At 41.4% G+C, this 20,261-nt stretch overlaps 1 protein-coding gene across 18 annotated transcripts in view; it reads left to right on the top strand.

Annotated features, from left to right (window-relative positions):
• LRRFIP2 (LRR binding FLII interacting protein 2) overlaps positions 1–20,261 on the top strand; it is a 173,614-nt gene that overhangs the window by 143,576 nt on the left and 9,777 nt on the right. For 11 of the 18 annotated variants that reach the window (XM_032234647.1, XM_032234646.1, XM_032234642.1 and 8 more), the window contains 7 exons: positions 2,184–2,276; positions 3,457–3,558; positions 3,782–3,902; positions 4,946–4,995; positions 6,746–6,866; positions 7,510–7,589; positions 8,150–8,254. In XM_032234647.1, coding sequence (XP_032090538.1) covers positions 2,184–2,276; positions 3,457–3,558; positions 3,782–3,902; positions 4,946–4,995; positions 6,746–6,866; positions 7,510–7,589; positions 8,150–8,254 — 672 coding nt within the window. The remainder of the gene's footprint in view (positions 1–2,183; positions 2,277–3,456; positions 3,559–3,781; positions 3,903–4,945; positions 4,996–6,745; positions 6,867–7,509; positions 7,590–8,149; positions 8,255–20,261) is intronic. The other 7 variants (XM_032234649.1, XM_032234648.1, XM_032234643.1 and 4 more) reach the window with 2 other exon arrangements.

Here is a 20,261-nt window from a genome sequence, read left to right as displayed (position 1 = left end):
TAATGAGTCATAGCCCTGAGTCTATGGGATCTCTTTAGCCTTTCCACATGCTCTCTAATTTCTTATTCAGATTCTGATATTTCTCCAGTTTCTCATGCTCCTCTTTCCTGGTGTTGCTGTCACTTACTCACTACATCTATCATCACCACTGTCTTTTAGTCCTTGTCTACTGTCATGATGTCTGATTGATTGGTCAGTACATGCTTGTATGTTGAAGCCAGAAATTCCAATTTTAGCCCTGCTATTCTCTGTCACATTCTGTGGAATCTCCTATCTGGACTTGAGAGGGTATAGAACAGCGATGGCGAACCTTTTTTGGCTCGTGTGCCATAAGTGGGGGGAGCGCAGGGGGGGGTCATGTGCGCGCGTGCCGCACACATGCAATGTGTGAACACCCCCCCCCCCCCCCAGTGAGCATGCACGCAGTACAGGCACTCCCCTCCATTTTTTGCATACTTTTTTCACCTTCCCCAGCCTTCAGAGGCTTTATAGAAGTCTGGGGAGGGCAAAAATAGCCTCCCCCCCCCCTCGGAAGCTTCAGAGACCTTCAGGAGGCTTCCCTGAAGCCTCCGGAGCAGTCAAAATGACCCTCTGAGTAAACAGGAAGTCACTTACGGTTTGCTCAGAGGGTCGTTTTGAGCACTTCGGAAGCTTCAGGGACCTTCAGGAGGCTTCGCGCCTCGCGTGACCTGACAAACGGGCACAGTGCTATTCACTGACCTAGGGGAATCGCCAAACCGCATGAGCGCCTGTTCGCTGCTGCCCAGCTCCCATGGCTTGGCGCCCTCCAAATGCCAGTGAATGGCACTCTGCATGGCTGGAGAGGGAGGTTGAATGCCATTCACCGATGAGGCTGCGCCTGGCTCTTTGGGAGCCTGCTCATAAGAGAGCAGCCGCCTGGCAACCCCGCTCTTCAGCTGGGCACAGCGCTGCTCAGCAACCTAGCGGTATCCCAAAGGCACCAAGCTACGCGATCACCTTTGCCTCCCCCCAGGTTCCCATGGCTTGGCACCTTTGGAATACTGCTAGGTTGGTGAGAGGTGCTCTGCCTGGCTGGAGGTAGGAGCTTATATGCAGGGGGGGGGCATATATTTTTGCTCACCAGAAAAATGTGGCATGGCTATATTATGAGGACATGTCGTATTTTCGAGGAAACATGGTAGTTCCACCTTTTAAGTTGCATTTCTGAAATAAATGAACTTTTGCATGATATTCCAATTTTTCACGTTTCACCTGTAATGTAATAGTGATATTGTACCAATACTTTAAATGTTTGAATATTATTAAAGTTTTGGTCAAATTATATGTTTATACATTTATTTGTGGTAGTCCTCAACTTACAGTCATAATGGAACTTGCCAATTATATGCAGAAATATGAGGTACCCATGTGATTACCTCACTTAATGATCCCAATCACTACTCTCCCTATTATAGTTATTAGCAGAGCCTGAGGTGCCACAGAGGTGGAGGAAGCCATAGGAGACCTGGTGCACGCCCAGGTTTGCATTGCAAAACCTTCAGTTCAGATGTTGCCTCTGTTAGGTCTCCCAGGACTTCTCCACTCCCTTCCCATGCTCCCCTTCCTGCATCATTGCGATTGTGGCCACTCCTAAAATTATGCCCACTTCTGGAACAGTGAATACAGCCACAACTGTGCAGAATGGCCATGTGGCAGAATAGCTGCTTCCTAGAGGAAATCTATCCTAAAAGGTAAGTGGTCAAGCCACGATGTGGGGTGGGGAAGAGTGTACAACCTAGTGGAGTGGGAAGCAGATCCAAGCCCTTTGAGGCCCAGCAAGGCAGGATAGGGGAAATGGTGGAGAGGGCTCTGTGGCATCCTTGTGATTGGTCATAAGGGTGGGTGAATTGCCAAGTGAAGCACAAGGTGCTACAGCGGCCATAAATTTGGGTATGAGTCCTAAATCTCTTTTTTCAGTGCTATTTTTATTTTGAATGGTTGCTGAATGAATAGTCATAAATCAAGGACTGTCTATAATGCTAGACAGTTGTAGGTTATTTGAACATCAATCCTAAATCTGTTTATAACTCTTCAAATCTTTGTTCATAAAACCTCAGTCTTTCACGTTTCTTTGGCTTATTTACTCACTTCTTTCTATCTTTTTGTAATTCCTTTTACTTGTTTTTCCTCTTCTTTTATTCTTTTCCCTGTGTTTACTGCAGGAGAACCAGCGCATGCAGCAGAAAATAGAATCTATATCCAAAGAGGTGTTTGACCTCCAGGAGACAGTTAATTGGAAAGATAAAAAAATTGGGGTATGAGATTATTCTGAGGTGAAAAATGATTAGGAATAGACTGGCAAAGGTTGACAAGATTGTTAATGGTTTCAGTATGCAGAGGATCTGAATATAGTAATTACAAATACAGCAATAAATTAGATAAAATAAATTAATGCTGGATACTAGAGAATAAATAAGTGCCATTCAAGAGGATGTGCATGAATACATTTATGATAAAACAGAATAGTTTTTCAGTACTTCCAGTGTTGCAGTTAAGTTTTGTATTTGGATGCTAGTTGTTTATGATTAAAAATTATAATATAAAATTAAATATAGATTTGAGAATGGGGGATATGAACCACCTGTTTAGTGACCTATGGATTACCTATAGGTGCAGTTCTCTCTTCACTCCATAGTTATTGGGAATTTACTGATTGGTGGACTGCTGGGGAAACTATTTAAAAGCTTACCAATTTGCTAACTGATTGGCTTCTGAGAAGCAGGTATTCTATAAAATCTAGCATACAAATCAGAATCAGGGCCCTGGACAGAAATTGGAAACCATATGGTTTCCTCTTTCTTTTAATGTTCTTTCACTAAAAACTCTGGTTGACAACATTGTTTCATTTAAATTACAAATCATAATACCATGCATATAATTGTGTAGGTCTGCTATCAAATCCAAAGGTTTATATCTGAAAATCTTAATGCATCACAGAGGATTGTATTTTCTTGCTCTGTATGGTTCTAGGTTTTGGATGAATATTTTAATGTTCTTTGGTACAGTTTTAATTGCAAAATAGAATTACTGAAATTCATGGTTTTAATTTAGTTGCATTAAGTTTAGTATGTCTGAACTGCATATGACCAAAATTCAATTCAATTCAATCATAATTTATGTGATATATTTTATCAATTCCATGCTAGGTTTGGGATTTATTTGTGAGAATGAAAGGCTTAGTCATTGTGGAAGAAATATTACACTGGAATTATATTTAAAGTGTATATGAAATATAATGACCAAGACATATTTGACAGATCCATTATAACTGAGAAATTCTAGTGCTAAATATGACTTTTGTGTCAAACAGAAGATTATGTAAAGCTTTTTTCTACTTTTTGTTTAGTACTCTTCTTGGATTTACAAGAAATCTCTTTTATCTATCACACATTCTTTTTCTATACTATTTCCTTTGTGCTACTTGGCTGTAACCAGGCTCTAGAGAGACAAAAAGAATATTTTGACTGCATTAGAATTGAGCGAGATGAGCTCAGAGATGAGCTGGCTAACCTGAAGGAAACAATGAAGAAAGGAGAGGTATGTTAGCAGTAGTACTTTTTACAAATGTAGATTGGGGAATCAGAAGATAGGTAGTGTAATGGAAAGTATAGCATCATTACCACATCATTTTCTCATTTGTACTAATTCATGTATAGAAGCAATAGTGTTGTAACTTTTGATTATGTCAGCTAAGTAAAGAGTTTATCTGTAAAATAAAATTTTCTGATAGATATTGTTAATGTTACTTCCCCCCCTCCAGAAACATGGATTAGTAATAATCCCAAATTGTGATATTAATCATGAACCAGTAATTGGTGCAATTACAGTTGTATCACAAGAAGCTGCTCAAGTTTTGGAATCAGCGGGGGAAGGACCACTAGGTAAATAAGCATTTTCTTAAACGATTAAAATTATATTGGGGCTTCAATGCATATACATTTAAAAATTACACCAAAAGAATTGTACTTTTAGAGAGATCAGCCCTTCAGTTCTATGTAAGTAGTTCCAGCACTCCATAATTTTTTTCAGGCTTAGAAAATTTCTATAGACATACAGTAAATTTCTATTTTTAAATATTTAAATTTAAATAGCTTTGTAATAAGAATACTTCCTATAGAAAGTATTCCAAGTATGCGGCATTGAAAGAGCTGGCTAGAAACTGACAATACTAATCAGTTTCACATCTTAGCCTTTAGTTTGTCTCCTAACCTCACCCCTCTTTGGAATTTTCACTTTGGCACTGGGATAATTAACCAGAAGGGAATTGCCGTAATATTTATATTCATAGGAAAGGGACAGATGACAAAAAGTAAGCAGGCACACAATAGGGTGTACATCTGACTGTTTGTGTATTGTCCCCACACCTATTTAAATAAACATATTCTTTTGACTATATTCCCCATTGTGTGCCTGCTTACTTTTATAATCTATTGTCTCCAACCTCTCCACTGTGCAAGGGGCAATAGATACAATGTATACTAATTATAATTGTGATCACATAACTGACAGATATTGCAAAAGTTATAAATGCAGGCATTGGTCGTAAAGTTATTTCGGCACTGTTGTAACACTGTTGTTATGAATAGTGCCTGAACAAGGCAGTTGGTAAGTGCGGATTACTTAATTCATTAATTATAAGGATTAATGAATCTAACTGCTTAGTTGGCCCTATGCCTTAAATTACAATTATTAAAGTGATCTTACTGTATTTCAGTTATGCCCAAATTACCCTCCTCAAATTTTATTTGTATTTGCAAGTTAAAGATAACAGTCTTAATCCACTATTTTGTAAATTTTGTGTGCTACCTTTATTTTAAAAAGGTCCACCTGTCTTATTGTGAGTTTTCAGATGGAATTCCAACCATATAAAAGTAGTCTTCAAAAGCCTTAAAATTTGAAAAATTAAACTCTTTGTTTGTTCCAGATGTTAGGCTACGAAAGCTAGCAGGAGAAAAGGAAGAATTATTGTCACAGGTAAGTCTCCTGAAGATTTCTAAAGTGAAAAAATAAACAACTTCCATAATGAGGTTTTAATTAAATAAAAGAAACTACAGTTGCTTCATGACTTCCACAGTTAGCTTTGTTTGTTAGGATATAATTCTGTAGCTTCTGCAATAATCCAGGAACCATAGGATTCATGGTTTTTTTTCTGTATTCTCTTCTGTGTTTATTGACGGAGAATAATCCATGAGGGGCTTTATATATGTTGAATTCTAAGGTTATAACTGGAAACTTGTCATAAAAAGTTAAACTGGAGATGGAAAACTATCTTACAGATGAAAGATCCTGTTGCTGTATTTAAAGAATGTACAGCAATCTGATCTTATTTATAAAACACAATCTCCATCTTAATTGTACATATGTGTATATATGACCGGGATGGCGAACCTATGCCACGCGTGCCACAGGTGGCACATGGAGCCATTTGTCAGGGCACGTGATCAATTGCCCTCCCCAGGCTTCTGAGGCTTTATAGGAGCCTGGGGAGGGTGAAAACAGCCTCCCCTGTCCCCCCTGGAGGCCCTCCGGAGGCTTCAGGGACCTTCAGGAGGCTTCCCTGAAGGCTCTGGAGACTAAAAACGACTCTACGAGCAAATCGGAAATGATTTCTGGTTTGCTCGTAGGGTCGATTTTAGCCCTCCGGAGCCTTCAGGGAAGCCTCCTGAAGGTCCCTGAAGCCTCCGGAGGGCTTAAACTGACCCTACAAGCAAACCGGAAGTCAGTTTCCGGACTTTCGGTTTGCCCATACAGACATTTTTTTGCACTCTGGAAGCTTCAGGGAAGCTCCTGAAACCTCCGAAGGGCTTCGGGTGGGGGGAGGCTGTTTTCACCCTCTCCAGGCTCCTATAAAGCCTCTGAAGCCTGACAATGGATCGCAATGAATCATGTGCCCTGACAAATGGCTCCGCGTGCCACCTGTTGCACACGTGCCATAGGTTTGCCATCACGGTCATATACACTTAAATTTAACTCAGTATAAAGATATATAGATGTCAATTTCTTAATAATTTAATTATTTTTCTGTTACTTACTAAAAATTACATTTTATTAGCAATTTTGAAGGGCCATGGCAAAACCTTTTAGGAGCAATAGATAGTGAATTTCTGCTTTATGTATTAAATACTTAATATGTGTATATGGCAAACTCTATTTATTTGTGTATTTGCAAGATTGATATTCCACCTTTCAATCCTGAATCCAAAACTGCAAAGTGTTTCTTTCCTCCTCCTCCCCAACCTTGAGAAGTAAGTTGAGCTGAGATTTAGTGATGGCTCAAAATCATTTCATAAGTTTCTATGGCCCAAAGTGAATGTGAACTTAGGTCTCCCTAGTACCAATCCATCTTTATGCCACATTGATTACATCTGCAGAGAAGAAAACATAAATAAAACCAGACTATTCTAACAATAGCATTTTTGTCTCAGTTAAAACCATTCATATAACATAGCAATTTATTCGGTGCAAATATTCACAACTATTTTTCCTATAATCTTAGCATTTTAAGGAATGTAGATATCCACAGCTAAATTGCCAATTTATTGGAATAGCAGATCTTGTTCAGACAAATCCTGTAACTTTATTTAAAGCTGAAAACAATCGCACTGGATTCCTAATTATAGCAGTAGATGCTAATTATTTGTTAGATATGATATCCATTCATTTTTAGATAAAGAATAAATAAAGTTTGAAGTGAAATATTGAAAATATTGTATTTTAATTTCAGATTAAAAAATTGAAATTGCAATTGGAAGAAGCACAGCAGAAATCCTCTAGGAATGACAACACAAATTCTGATTTAACAGGACTGGAAAATGGTTCTGATTTGCAATTAATTGAAATGCAGAGTATGTTAATTCATTCAGTATTCATAGAAGTTGCACTTTTAAATAGTCATGTCTTAATTTCTATACAAATTTTGCAATTTTATACCAGATGATAAAACAGATTTAATGAAGGTATTTGTATATAGTTTTGGATGTATACGGTACAATTTAAAATAAAATGAGGGAAAATTAAGGAAAACAAGCAAAGTCTGGTACCAGTTGTGAAATGTATAGAGTTCTTGTCATAACCAAAGAGAATGGAAACTTCAGAAATAAAACCTGTTTCTTGTTTGAGCTGTTACATTCTCTCCTGACACTATAAGAAATATCTTGACCATTAATTTGTATAATCTTTTGATCTATCAGTCAGCTATCTTTAAATAACCACATTTTCATTGTATTTAAGATTAAAATACTGTTACACAAATCATTCTGTTTTTTATATTCCAATAAAAGTGTTGACTAAGCTCCTAAGATCTTAAGTATTTACCTCATTAACTTTCAGGAATAAATATTGAAAAATATCAGTCTCCAGAGTTACCTAATTGCCATATTTAGTGCTCTGTTTTTCTCCATAACAAACATTTGCAATAAGTAAAGGTTTGATTGGTAAGTTTTGAAGTTTGATTCACAGTCCTTAAATTTTAAATTTTCTTGTCTTTAGGAGATGCCAACAGACAAATAAGTGATTTCAAATTTAAACTTTCAAAAGCTGAACAAGATATAACAACTTTGGAACAAAATGTAGGTATCTTTTAAAATGTTGATATATTCCAAACTTAAGGGCCCTATACCCCACCCCCCTTATTTTTTTCTCTACATCATCCCAAAATATGGCTCTCTTGCATCACTAGTATGGGAATCCTATCACTATATTAATCAGGCCAATGATGTACAAGTTTTGATATTTTCTTAAGAGGACCATTCTTCAAGCAAATAGTGTAAATCTATATATAAGCTGATGGTCAGGAAAGATATTTGAGCATCTCAAGTTAAAAGAAATGAAAGAGGACTGTGTCAAATCTAGAAACAGTGCATATCAACATTTACACTGAGAAAATCTTTACTTATAATCAGTGATAAAATCAATGTCATGTTTGCATTTCATTTGAATTAATTAGTATTTTGTTGAGTTTCTGGGTATCACTTGACTACGTATTGTTGACTTCATTGGTATTTGTATTGGTTCCTTGGGAAGAATAGTGAAAAATAAATGTTTTCCATTTAGTGCTTTTAAGGAAAGGTCAAAGTTACATTGAATCTTCCTTGCATGTAGGAAGATAAACAAATCATTGATCTTTTAGGTTTTAAGACTTGAAGGACAGGTGGTGAGATATAAAACTGCTGCAGAAAATGCAGAAAAAGTAGAAGATGAACTGAAAGCAGAAAAGAGAAAACTTCAGCGAGAGGTAAGTATCTCCTTTTCCTTTCAGTGAAAACAGATTAGTAATAGTATAGTAGTTGAGATGTGAATAATGTGTGCTACATTTAAAGGAAGCTTGAGATTATTGTTATTTCAAAGTAGTATAAATACTCTGTCCATAGGTTTCTTACAATTGTGGTGTGAAATTATGTGTTTGCAGGACTGCCAGAAACCAATCATTTGCAGAATTCAGCATCCAGTAAGGCTTATTAATATTTAGCAATAACATTTCCAGCAGTATAATTTCTCTCCATTATCCCTTGAATCCTCCCAAATATACAAATGGGAATATAAGGCCTTTGGGAGGCAGACATTCTCAATTTCTGTCCTTAATACCTCCCGTTCATATAGATCGTTTCAAAATGACAGATTTAACATTGGCTCAGTTTTAGAACAATTGGAGGGAAAATAAGGGTGAAATAAGAATAGTTTGCTTCCCAAAGGCATTATGCTCCCATTTCAACCCTTAAAAAAGCAAACAGTATCCACTACTTGGCATTTATCATTGCTTAAGGCAATATAATGATACCATATCATCACAAGATCATCTAGTTCAGAAAATGAATCCCTTGTTTTTAAATTTGGAAGGAATCAATATATAGGAATGCAAATGTTCATTTTGTATCCAGGAATTACCTAGACTAGGAAAGGCCCTTTCTCTGGTTGTGAAAGTACTCTGAATTAATTTCCGTAGGGAGGTAGGGCTGCAATCAGAATCTTTTCAAATTAAAGTTTTTTATTTTTCCATTTTCATAACATATAATCACATGTATACTATTACATAACCAACATCATATTGTATTGTTAAATGTTTACATCAGTTCATCTTACCAACAACTCCTCAAAACCATTTATTGGCTCTTCTGTGCTCCATACACCATATTTGTGCTTTATCCATCACTTTCTTCTCCCTCTCTCCTCCCCCTCTCTACCTCCTTTTTTCTCTCTGTCCTTCTCTTCTCAACTTCCCCTTCCTCTCTCCTTCTCCTCTTTCCTCTTACCACTTCTCATTTCTCTCCTCTTCTTCCCCCACTATCCCTCTCTCCTATCCCTCTCTTCTTCCCTTCCCTTTCTCTTCTACTTCCCACTCTTCATCTCATTTACGGTGTATTTCAGCTTCTGAGCAAGCTCCCTTTTAGGTTGATGGTATTTATAATTCTTTTTCAATATGCATATTTATTTTTTCTCTTTTTTAGTAAAAAAAAGTGATATGACAGAAAAGACAGAAAAGCGCAATTTTCTTTCTCTCTTTTTCTCTTTCTTCTTTTTTTCTCTCTTTTGTATGGGATATGCATGGGATATATATGTGATTGAGTGAATGATCCCACTTTTATTGACCTACTATTGTTGTATTTTGTGTGTTTTAATTATTACGTGGGGATTGCTTGGGTGAACGAATGAGTGTGTTTGATTCGGAGGACCTGCCGAGGAACGCGGGGGTCGTTGGGGTGGTTGAGGGAATTACGGACACGGGAGTGGGCCGGAGCATTACGGTCGTAACAGGGAGGGGCAGATATGGCGGGGACTTTAGGGCAGGCCATTACTGGGGAAGGAGGGCTCGCTACGTTACAGAGATCCCTCCTTCCGGCCCTATGAGTCCCACTCCAAGGCCAGATGGTGCGAGTAATCAGGACCCTGGTCTCAGGCTGTTGTCGCTAAATGCCAGGTCTGTAGTTCATAAGGCTCCCCTCGTCCGGGACTTAATTTTAGACGAGAGGGCAGACCTGGCATGTATTACTGAAACCTGGCTGGGCCCGGAGGGAGGAGTCCCCCTCGTAGAGATGTGCCCAGAAGGTTTTCAGGTGCTTCATCAGCCGAGAGCTCAGGGAAGGGGTGGAGGTGTGGCTATTGTTATCCGAGAGTCTCTAGCACCTCGTAGGATCCCTGCTCCGGAGCTTGTCGGGTGTGAGGCCCTGCTGGTGAAGTTGGACCTCAAGGGTCAAGTGGGTTTGCTGTTAACGTACCTGCCTCCCAACAGCGTTGCAGCAGCCCTCCCCTCGCTCCTCGAGTCGGTAGCCGAGCTGGCAATTGAGTTCCCCAGGCTTATGGTTCTGGGGGATTTCAATTTGCCTTCGCTCGGTGAACACTCTGATGGGGCGCAGGAGTTCATGGCTTCCATTACAGCCATGGGCTTGACCCAAGTAATTCGGGGCCCAACCCACTCAGCGGGTCACATGCTCGACCTCGTATTTCTCTCGGAGCAGTGGACTTGAGATCTTGGTCTGAGGGGCAGTGAGATCATACTCCTGTCGTGGTCAGACCACTGCCTACTGAGGCTTGACTTTCGGAGACCAAACCTCCACTGTAGGGAGGAGGAACCGACCAGGTGGTTCCGCCCAAGGCGACTTATGGACCCCTTGAGGTTCCAGACGGAGCTTGGGGTTATTCCTGATACCCTCACCCACAGTCCGGTGGAGACTCTGGTTGCTGCCTGGAACTCAGCAGTGACGGAGTCTCTTGACCGGATTGCGCCACTATGGCCGCTCCGAGGTAGTGGATCCCGGAGGCCACCTTGGTTCACCGAGGAACTCCGGGAGAGGAAGCGCTGGAAGAGACGCCTAGAGCACTTATGGAGATCCAATAGATCCGAATCGAACCGAGCACTTCTAACATCGTGCATCAAGGAATACATCAGGGCAATTAGGACGGCAAAAAGAGCTTATATTGCCACCTTGATTGCCTCCGCTGAGTCGTGCCCAGCCGCCCTGTTCAGGATAACCCGCTCTCTCCTAAATAGGAGGGATACAGGGGACCCCCTGCAGGGTAGGGCTGAGGATTACGTCCAATTCTTAGCGGACAAAGTTGCTCGGTTTCGGTCGGAGTTGGACTCCAATTCTGCAGATCCAGCTGAGGCACAAGGGGATAATCTGGTAGACCATCGCTGGGTTGAGTTTCAGGATGTTGCCCCTGAGGATGTGGACAAGGCCATGAGAGCTGTGAGTGCCTCCACATGTGTACTGGACCCGTGCCCCTCCTGGCTAGTTGCTAACAGCAGGGAGGTGACACGGGGCTGGATCCAGGCGGTTGTTACCGCCTCCCTTCGGGAGGGGGTCTTTCCCCCCGCACTTAAAGCGGCGGTGGTGAGACCCCTCCTGAAGAAACCATCCTTGGATCCAGCCGTTCTTAACAATTATCGTCCAGTCTCCAACCTCCCCTTTGTGGGGAAGGTTGTTGAGAAGGTGGTGGCCTTTCAGCTCCAGTGGTCCTTGGAGGAAGCTAGTTATCTTGATCCACTCCAGTCCGGCTTCAGACCTGGCTACAGCACAGAAACCGCTTTGGTCGCATTGACCGATGACCTCTGGAGAGCCAGGGACGGAGGCCACGCCTCCATCCTGGTTCTCCTTGACCTCTCAGCGGCTTTCGATACCATCGACCATGGTATCCTTCTGCGACGACTACGGGAGGTGGGGGTGGGAGGCACTGTTTTGCGGTGGTTCTCCTCTTACCTCTCGGACAGGTCGCAGTCGGTGTTAGTTGGAGGGCAGAGATCGACCCCTAGGCCCCTAACATATGGGGTGCCGCAGGGTTCGGTCCTGTCCCCCCTACTTTTCAACATCTACATGAAACCGCTGGGCGAGATCATTCGGCGGCACGGGATAAAATGCCATCAGTATGCGGACGATACTCAGTTGTATCTGTCCGCCCCGTGCCAACTCAATGAAGCGGTGGACGTGATGAACCAGGGCCTTGAAGCTGTTAGGGACTGTTTGAGGGCTAACAAACTTGTGCTCAACCCGGATAAGACCGAGTGGCTGTTGTGTTTCCCTCCCACTAATTCGGCAAGCATTCCATCTCTCAGGCTGGGGGGTCAAACACTACGCCCCTCAGACAGGGTCCGCAACTTGGGAGTCCTCCTGGACCCACAGCTGACTTTCGAACACCATCTGTCAGCTGTGACCAGGGGGGCATTTGCCCAGGTCCGCCTGGTGCCACAGTTGCGCCCCTACCTGAACCGGGAGGCTCTCACAATAGTCACTCGTGCCCTTGTGACCTCTAGGCTGGAGTACTGCAATGTGCTCTACATGGGGCTGCCCTTGAAGAGTATTCGGCGACTTCAGCTAGTCCAGAATGCGGCCGCGCGAGCGATTATGGGTGCACCTCGCTTCACCCACATAACACCTATCCTCCGCGAGCAGCACTGGCTACCTGTCGATCTCCGGGTACGCTTCAAGGTGCTACTCGTCACCCATAAAGCCCTTCATGGTAGTGGATCTGGGTACTTGAGAGACCGCCTACTGCCAATCACCTCCATTCGACCAATTAGATCTCACCGATTAGGCCTCCTCCGAGTTCCATCCGCCGGTCAATGTCGACTGGCAACCACGCGGAGGAGAGCCTTCTCAGTGGCAGCTCCGACCCTATGGAACGATCTCCCCATGGAGATTCGTACCCTCACCACCCTCCAGACCTTTCGCACAGCCCTTAAAAACTGGCTATCCCGTCAGGCCTGGGGCTAAAGATTGCAACCTGCCCGAATAGTATGAATGTTGTGTTTTAATGATGTATTGTTCTATATGTTATAAGTTTGTTTCCCCCCCCCCCTTTTTTAAGTTGTAAGCCGCCCTGAGTCCCCCCAGGGAAAAGGGCGGCATATAAATAAACTTAAATACAAAATACAAATACAAATAGTATGCATATATAGTCATTGTCATTGTGCTTTTTTTGAGAAATTTTTTTATTGTTTTAGTTAAACAACCCACCCCCCCAAAAATCATCTTTCATTACATCTTGTTGAAAGCGTATCAATTGGTTACAAATATATTCCGTGCGTTTCTTCCACAATCCTTACATATGCTTCATTCAAATCAGGTTGTACATTTTAAGTCAAGAAAGAAAAGTTATGTATTTTACTATCCTTGTACCATAATTCTCATTTAGTTACCATTGTTTAAACATGTTTTTATCTAGAATCATTTATATTAGAAGACACAACCACCTATTGGCATTCATTTGCAATTTCAATAGATCTCCAATAACATTGCACCTTCATAACATATTCTAAAATTGATTCGGTTAAGTAGGATATCTAAGCATTCCCCCCCCCCCCCCCCCCCCCCCCGTAACACATTTAATGTATGTATCATTAAATATTTTCCATTAACATTTCATTGCTATTATTGTAGTTAACTAAAGATTATTTACTGTTTATCTCACCTCTCCTCTCCAGGCCCACACAATATTATAACTTTATAGCTGTCTTTAAACAATGATTTATTAATAAGATTTATAGGACTTTTCCCTCAATCCCAAATTAGTTAGTAACGTGCTAAGAAAATAAACCTTAGTCATCTAAGACAATATAAAAGATATTAACATTTCTACTTGACAATCACCCAAAATATACATTAGCATTTCTATGGCCTGGTTATTTATCCTAACTATGGTTATTATTTCTCTATTAGTATCATGGTAAATTTATGTTAATGGATAAACATTCAATGGTAATCTAAAACAGTCTATAAGGTACTAAAATCACTACTTAATAATCATCAAAAATTAACTAGCTTTTTTCCATCAACTAGCATTATTAACCAGTATCTTTCCATTAACAAAATAGTCTCGCCTCTCTCGCTGACCTTTCCAGGATTTAAGACTTCTCTCTGCACTTTGAAGCTTAAACGATCTCTCATGTGGTTTTGTTGCCCTTGAATTGTTATTAGTGTAAGCTTAACTTTGGTTGTCAAGTTTATTTCTGAATAGATTTGTCTTATTAACTCCATCTTTTTTGCTCTTTCTTTTTCTCCTACATCTTGGAGTTTGGGGTGGAACACCAAATTATCAAAGTCACTTTTCCAGCTTCCCTTCTTTCCACCTTCACTCATGTTTACTCCATTTATAAGTTCATCTGAGTTCTTATCTTTGTTTTCTGTATTTTCATTCACTTCACAATATAAAGAAAAAGCAAGAAGAAGAATTTGGTGCTATCTGCCACTCTAGCCGGTCACAGATTTTGAAGGATATATCTATTTTTATTTTAAAGCTTAAACAAATGTTCTTTTATGGTTTTCAAAGAAGAAGGGTTCTAAAGTTTTTCTTTCCTTTTCCAATTCTTGCCAAAATATTTTCCACACACCACTATTTGTGACCTTGGGTCTTTATCAGGTTTTAAAGAGAAGTTCCAAACCCTTCTGTTGCACATTCAATGTAGTCAGATAAGAGTGAAAAAAGGATACATTGTTACAACAGCAAAGGGAAAAAAAACGCTTCAGACTTGGGCTTCCAAGTGGCAGATTCGACTATTTTAAAACCTTTTTCCTTAAGTATCTTTAATATGATATTGTAACAAGTAGAAGAAATTTATTAAAGTAAAAAGAGTTTTAATTTAAGCCAAAAAAGTTAACGTAATAAAGGGAAATAGAGGAAAAAAAGATCCCTTTACCTCAAGCAGAAAAAACGGAAACGTTGCAATCACTCAATCCACAAAAGATCGTTACAGGCAAGAGAAAAAAACTTTCTAAGGCAGTCCAATAGGTATTAAATACTTTGTTCTTGCTTAAGGGACTAATTTAGCTTAGGAAAAGAGTTTCTTAGGGCAATCTTCTAAAAGAAAAGAAAAAAAACTTTACCAGATGAAAACACTTTCATTTCCCTTTTGGTCGAGATGTAGATGTGGTTACAATTCCCAGCTATTCTCATCATTATCTTTATATAGTTATACATCCTTACATGCCCCCAATTTGTGATTCTGTCTTTTTATCACAATAGTTTCCAATTGTAGGTATATTTCATACCCTTTCTATTTTTCTAGACCTTGAATTAGATTACCCTTAGTTATCTCTAAATGACAATCTTCACTGTTCAGTATTCATTACACTTTCCTTAATGTATTGATAAATACATTAAGGAAAGTGATAAATGTCTCACTTTGTTCATCATCTTAAAGATTGTATATATGTCCATGTTACGTAGATTTTGACCCATGCTTAGTTGAATTATTGTCATATTCACTCAATTCACAACTCAATTTAATTATCATGTTAAAAAGGTAAATCACAAACCTCTGCTTTACAAGTTCCCCATATCAGTTTCATATTTATCCATATTCCATATATTTTAACTTTTATTTAGTTATCTTTCCATTATCATATTCAACCAGATAGCAACTCCATTTTATTATCATATTTAGGAATAAAGTCCTTCTTAACTTTATATTTTCCCATATAGTAGTTTCTAATTATCTGTTTTTTTCCTGATAAGTATTTTGTCCCACTTCTCTTTTCCTGTTTTCTCCCTTTTCTTTATTTTAACAGATCCACTCCCTTCAAGTTCACCCAGGTTACCAAGTGAATAATTTTTATTCCTCTTTGTTGGTGGGTAACTTCCTGCTTCAATTTTTCTTATACCACTAACAGACTCCAAGATTGTTTTTGTCAACTTTCTTTTCCCTTTTGTTGGGACACCTCCCTTTTTCACAATTTTCCCTACACCATTGCAGGGACCAAAAGAGTTATTTGTCTGCTTTTTATTTCCCTCCGCTTCTACCCCTTCAAAGCCTTGCCCCCTCTTCTTCTTTGAGTTCTTCTATAGCTATCTGCTTCTCTGGATTCAAAATTCTAATTAGGCTTTATTTTACTGATTCATGTATATACTTTAAAATTCCACATAGTTCTTCAAATTCCCAGTTTTCCATGATGTCGAGTTCCAAAGTTACAGTTATAATGATATGGTTATTCAGTTCTTATTTCAGAGTTTTGTTCCACCTTAAGTTTGTCTCCTTCAATTGCTATGGAGAAAAACGAAGGTGGTCATCGTAGTCTTTTGTTCTAACTTAATGTCCAGATCCAGAATTGCAGTTAGTTATACAAATCCCACTTCGAGACTCTGGACCACCTTAAATTCAGACTGGAAGAGAAGCTAGGGCTATCTTACTCTTTTGCCGAGCGAAGAAAAGCGAGGAGAAGAAAAAAGCAAAACAAAACAAAAAAAAACCCTTCGTATTTTCCAGTTTGGATTCCGTTATTATTCTGTTGTTATACTTTCCCTTACCGGGTCCGGTCTCTTGTAGCTGCTTGCAAAATATCACTTGAAGATAGCCTTGTGATCTGCGATCATACTTTCCAAAGTTCTGATTTATGGCAGTTAGTTAATTAAAACTTCCTGCACAGTCAAAGTTAGGCCAAAGTTAAGTTAAGATTTATCAATTGGAAAAAGTTCAAACAAAATAAATCTTTCAAAGTATTTGGTTTCTTTTCTTTTTCAAATCCAAAACCAAGTTTAAAATTTATATTTGAGTGGGTTTGTCATTTCTCTGCTTCCTCCTTTCTGTCCAAAAATTGATTCAAGTAAATAGCTTTTTTTGGGAGGGGGCTGGTGTTTCAACCCTCCATTTTCCCTTTCTTTCTTTCTGTTTGGAAAATCGTGATCTGACCATCAATATTATTTATATTCTCCAGATTTCTTTGCCATTTCCAGGTTTAATTTATGGCTGTGGGTTAGATAAATTATCTTACCAGCCGTTCATCCCTTCTGAACTCTCCTGTTGTTCTTTTTGCTTTCACAAGAAGTTCAGCATCTTGTCAGCCATATTTATAGGCTGATGCCCCGACTCGGATTCAAAATACGAATCTCCGACCTGCGAGGGCTCTGTTTGTTGCCTCCCTCTGGATCTAACAAGACACTGTCCTCTTCGCCCCCCCACCTTCTGGGAGGGGTTCCAGTCCAAATGGACCTCGAAGTTAATTTGTCAGACAGGATTCATGTGAGGCTCCTGAGAGCCCACACCTCCCACGTCTGTCCAGCTGAAGCACTTCCTGTTGGCCTGCAATCAGAATCTTAAGTCTCTTTCTATTTTGTAATAAAAGACCTCATGAAGAAATCTCAGAAAATTGCAAAATGAGGAGGGAAATATGTATTATCAAAATGAAGAGAAGAAAAACATAATCCATGATTTCTACAAGAAATACAAGGATGATGAATGTAATATTGAAGAAAAAGCACTACAATGTTTTAAGAAAGCTGAATTACCCAAGGTGTCAGAAGATATAAAAAACATGTTGAACGAAGATGTAAGAATGTCAGAATTAATAGAGGAATGCAAAAATAGAGAAATAATAAATCGCCAGTCCCGACCAGTTACCATCAGAACTATATAGAGAACTACAAGATTCTCTAAGACAAACAATAATCGAGGTATTTAATGTAGTATTAAGAGAAGCAAAAACGCTGATTTCATGGGCGGAGGCAAACATGCTGATTCCAAAGGAGAATACTGATTTGATATTAATTAAAATTACAGGCCCATATCATTGCTAAACTTGGATTATAAAATATCCATGACAATAATGGCCAAAAGATTAAAGAGGTTGCTTAATGAATTTATTCATGTTGACCAAAATGGTTTCTTATAAAAAAGACAAATAAGAAATAATATGCGGACAATATTGGATATACTGGAAGAGACACCGGAAGAGATGCCTAGAGCACTCGTGGAGATCCAACAAATCCGAATCGAGCCGAGCACTTTTAACATCGTGCATCAAGGATTACATCAGGGCAATTAGGACGACAAAAAGATCTTATATTGCCACCTTGATTGCCTCCGCCGAGTCCCGCCCAGCCGCCCTGTTTAGGATAACCCGTTCCCTCCTAAATAGGAGGGATACGGGGGACCCCTTGCAGGGTAGGGCTGAAGAGTACGTCCAGTTATTGGCGGACAAAGTTGCTCGGTTTCGGTCGGAGTTGGACTCTGATTCTGCAGATCCAGCCGAGGCACAAGGGGATAATCTGGTAGACCATCGCTGGGTTGAGTTTCAGGATGTTGCCCCTGGGGACGTGGACAAGGCCATGAGAGCTGTGAGTGCCTCCACATGTGTACTGGACCCGTGCCCCTCCTGGCTGGTTGTCAATAGCAGGGAGGTGACACGGGGCTGGATCCAGGCGGTTACTACCGCCTCCCTTCGGGAGGGGATCTTTCCCCCTGCACTCAAAGTGGCGGTGGTGAGACCCCTCCTGAAGAAACCATCTTTGGATCCAGCCGTTCTTAACAATTACCGTCCAGTCTCCAACCTCCCCTTTGAGAAGGTGGTGGCCTTTCAGCTCCAGCGGGCCTTGGTGGAAGCCAGCTATCTTGACCCATTCCAGTCCGGCTTCAGACCTGGCTACAGCACAGAAACCGCTTTGGTCGCATTGACCGATGATCTCTGGAGAGCCAGGGATCGAGGCCACGCCTCCATCCTGGTTCTCCTTGACCTCTCAGCGGCTTTCGATACCATCGACCATGGTATCCTTCTGCGACGACTGCGAGAGGTGGGGGTGGGAGGCACTGTTTTGCAGTGGTTCTCCACTTACCTCTCGGACAGGTCGCAGTCGGTGTTAGTCGGGGGGCAGAGATCGAACCCTAGGCCCCTAACATATGGGGTGCCGCAGGGTTCGGTCCTGTCTCCCCTACTTTTCAACATCTACATGAAACCGCTGGGCGAGATCATTCGGCGGCATGGGATAAAATACCACCAGTATGCGGACGATACCCAGCTGTATCTGTCCGCCCCGTGCCAACTCAATGAAGCGGTGGACGTGATGAACCAGGGCCTTGAAGCTGTTAGGGACTGGATGAGGGCTAACAAACTTGTGCTCAACCCGGATAAGACCGAGTGGCTGTTGTGTTTCCCTCCCGCCAATTTGGCATATATTCCATCTCTCAGGCTGGGGGGTCAAACATTATACCCCTCAGACAAGGTCCGCAACTTGGGAGTCCTCCTGGACCCACAGCTGACCTTCGAACACCATTTGTCAGCTGTGACCAGGGGGGCATTTGCCCAGGTTCGCCTGGTGCCACAGTTGCGCCCCTACCTGAACCAGGAGGCTCTCACAACAGTCACTCGGGCCCTTGTGACCTCTAGGCTGGAGTACTGCAATGTGCTCTACATGGGGCTGCCCTTGAGGAGTATTCGGCGACTTCAGCTAGTCCAGAATGCAGCCGCGCGAGCGATTGTGGGTGCACCTCGCTTCACCCACGTAACACCTATCCTCCGCGAGCTGCGCTGGCTACCTGTCAATCTCCGGATATGCTTCAAGGTGCTACTTGCCACCTATAAAGCCCTTCATGGTAGTGGATCTGGGTACTTGAGAGACCGCCTACTGCCGATCACCTCCACACGACCCATTAGATCTCATCGTTTAGGCCTCCTCCGAGTTCCATCTGCTGGCCAATGCTGACTGGCCACCACGCGGAGGAGAGCCTTCTCGGTGGTAGCCCCGACCCAATGGAACGATCTCCCCGTGGAGCTTCGTACCCTCACCACCCTCCAGACCTTCCGCACAGCCCTTAGAACCTGGCTATCCCGTCAGGCCTGGGGCTAAAGATTGTAACCCGCCCGAATGGTATGAATGTTGCGTTTTAATCATGTACTGTCTTATATGTAAAAGTCTGTCCCCACCTCCTTTTGATTGTGAGCCGCCCTGAGTCCCCCCAGGGAAAAGGGCGGCATACAAATAAATAAACTATAAACTACTGAAATATTATGAAGTGCATAGCGAAACTTTTCAACTTTCAACTTTAATAAGATTTGTATGCCGCCCACTCCCTTGGGACTCTGGGTGGCTCACAGCAAAAGTAAAAACATTTAAAAATTTAAAAAAATACAATTATTAAAATTAATACATCATCCATTCAATCAAGTGGGGCTGGATATTAATCAACAGCCCCAGGCCTGCTGGAACAGCCAGGTCTTGGTCGCTTTATGGAAGGTCGGGAGAGTGGTAAGGGTCCAGATCTCTGTGGGTAGCTCGTTCCACAAGGCCGGTGCAGCTACAGAGAAGGCCCTCCCTCGGGGAGCCGCCAGCCGGCATTGTCCGGTCGACGGCACCCGGAGGAGGCCCAACCTGTGCGATCTTATTGGTCGTTGGGAGGTGAATGGCAGGAGGCGGTCTCTCAGGTAGCCAGGTCCAATACCATGTAGGCAATGTTCCCTCTAATTTCTTTTCAGTGTGAGCGGAAAAGTATTGTGTTTGAGCGGTACATTTTCATGCCTGAGCACCTGAATTTTTTTCACAGA

Source organism: Thamnophis elegans, chromosome Z, assembly GCF_009769535.1.
Source record: "Thamnophis elegans isolate rThaEle1 chromosome Z, rThaEle1.pri, whole genome shotgun sequence".
NCBI lineage: Eukaryota > Metazoa > Chordata > Lepidosauria > Squamata > Colubridae > Thamnophis > Thamnophis elegans.
Note: the sequence above shows the minus strand (reverse complement) of the source record. Positions and strands in the feature narration are given on the sequence as shown.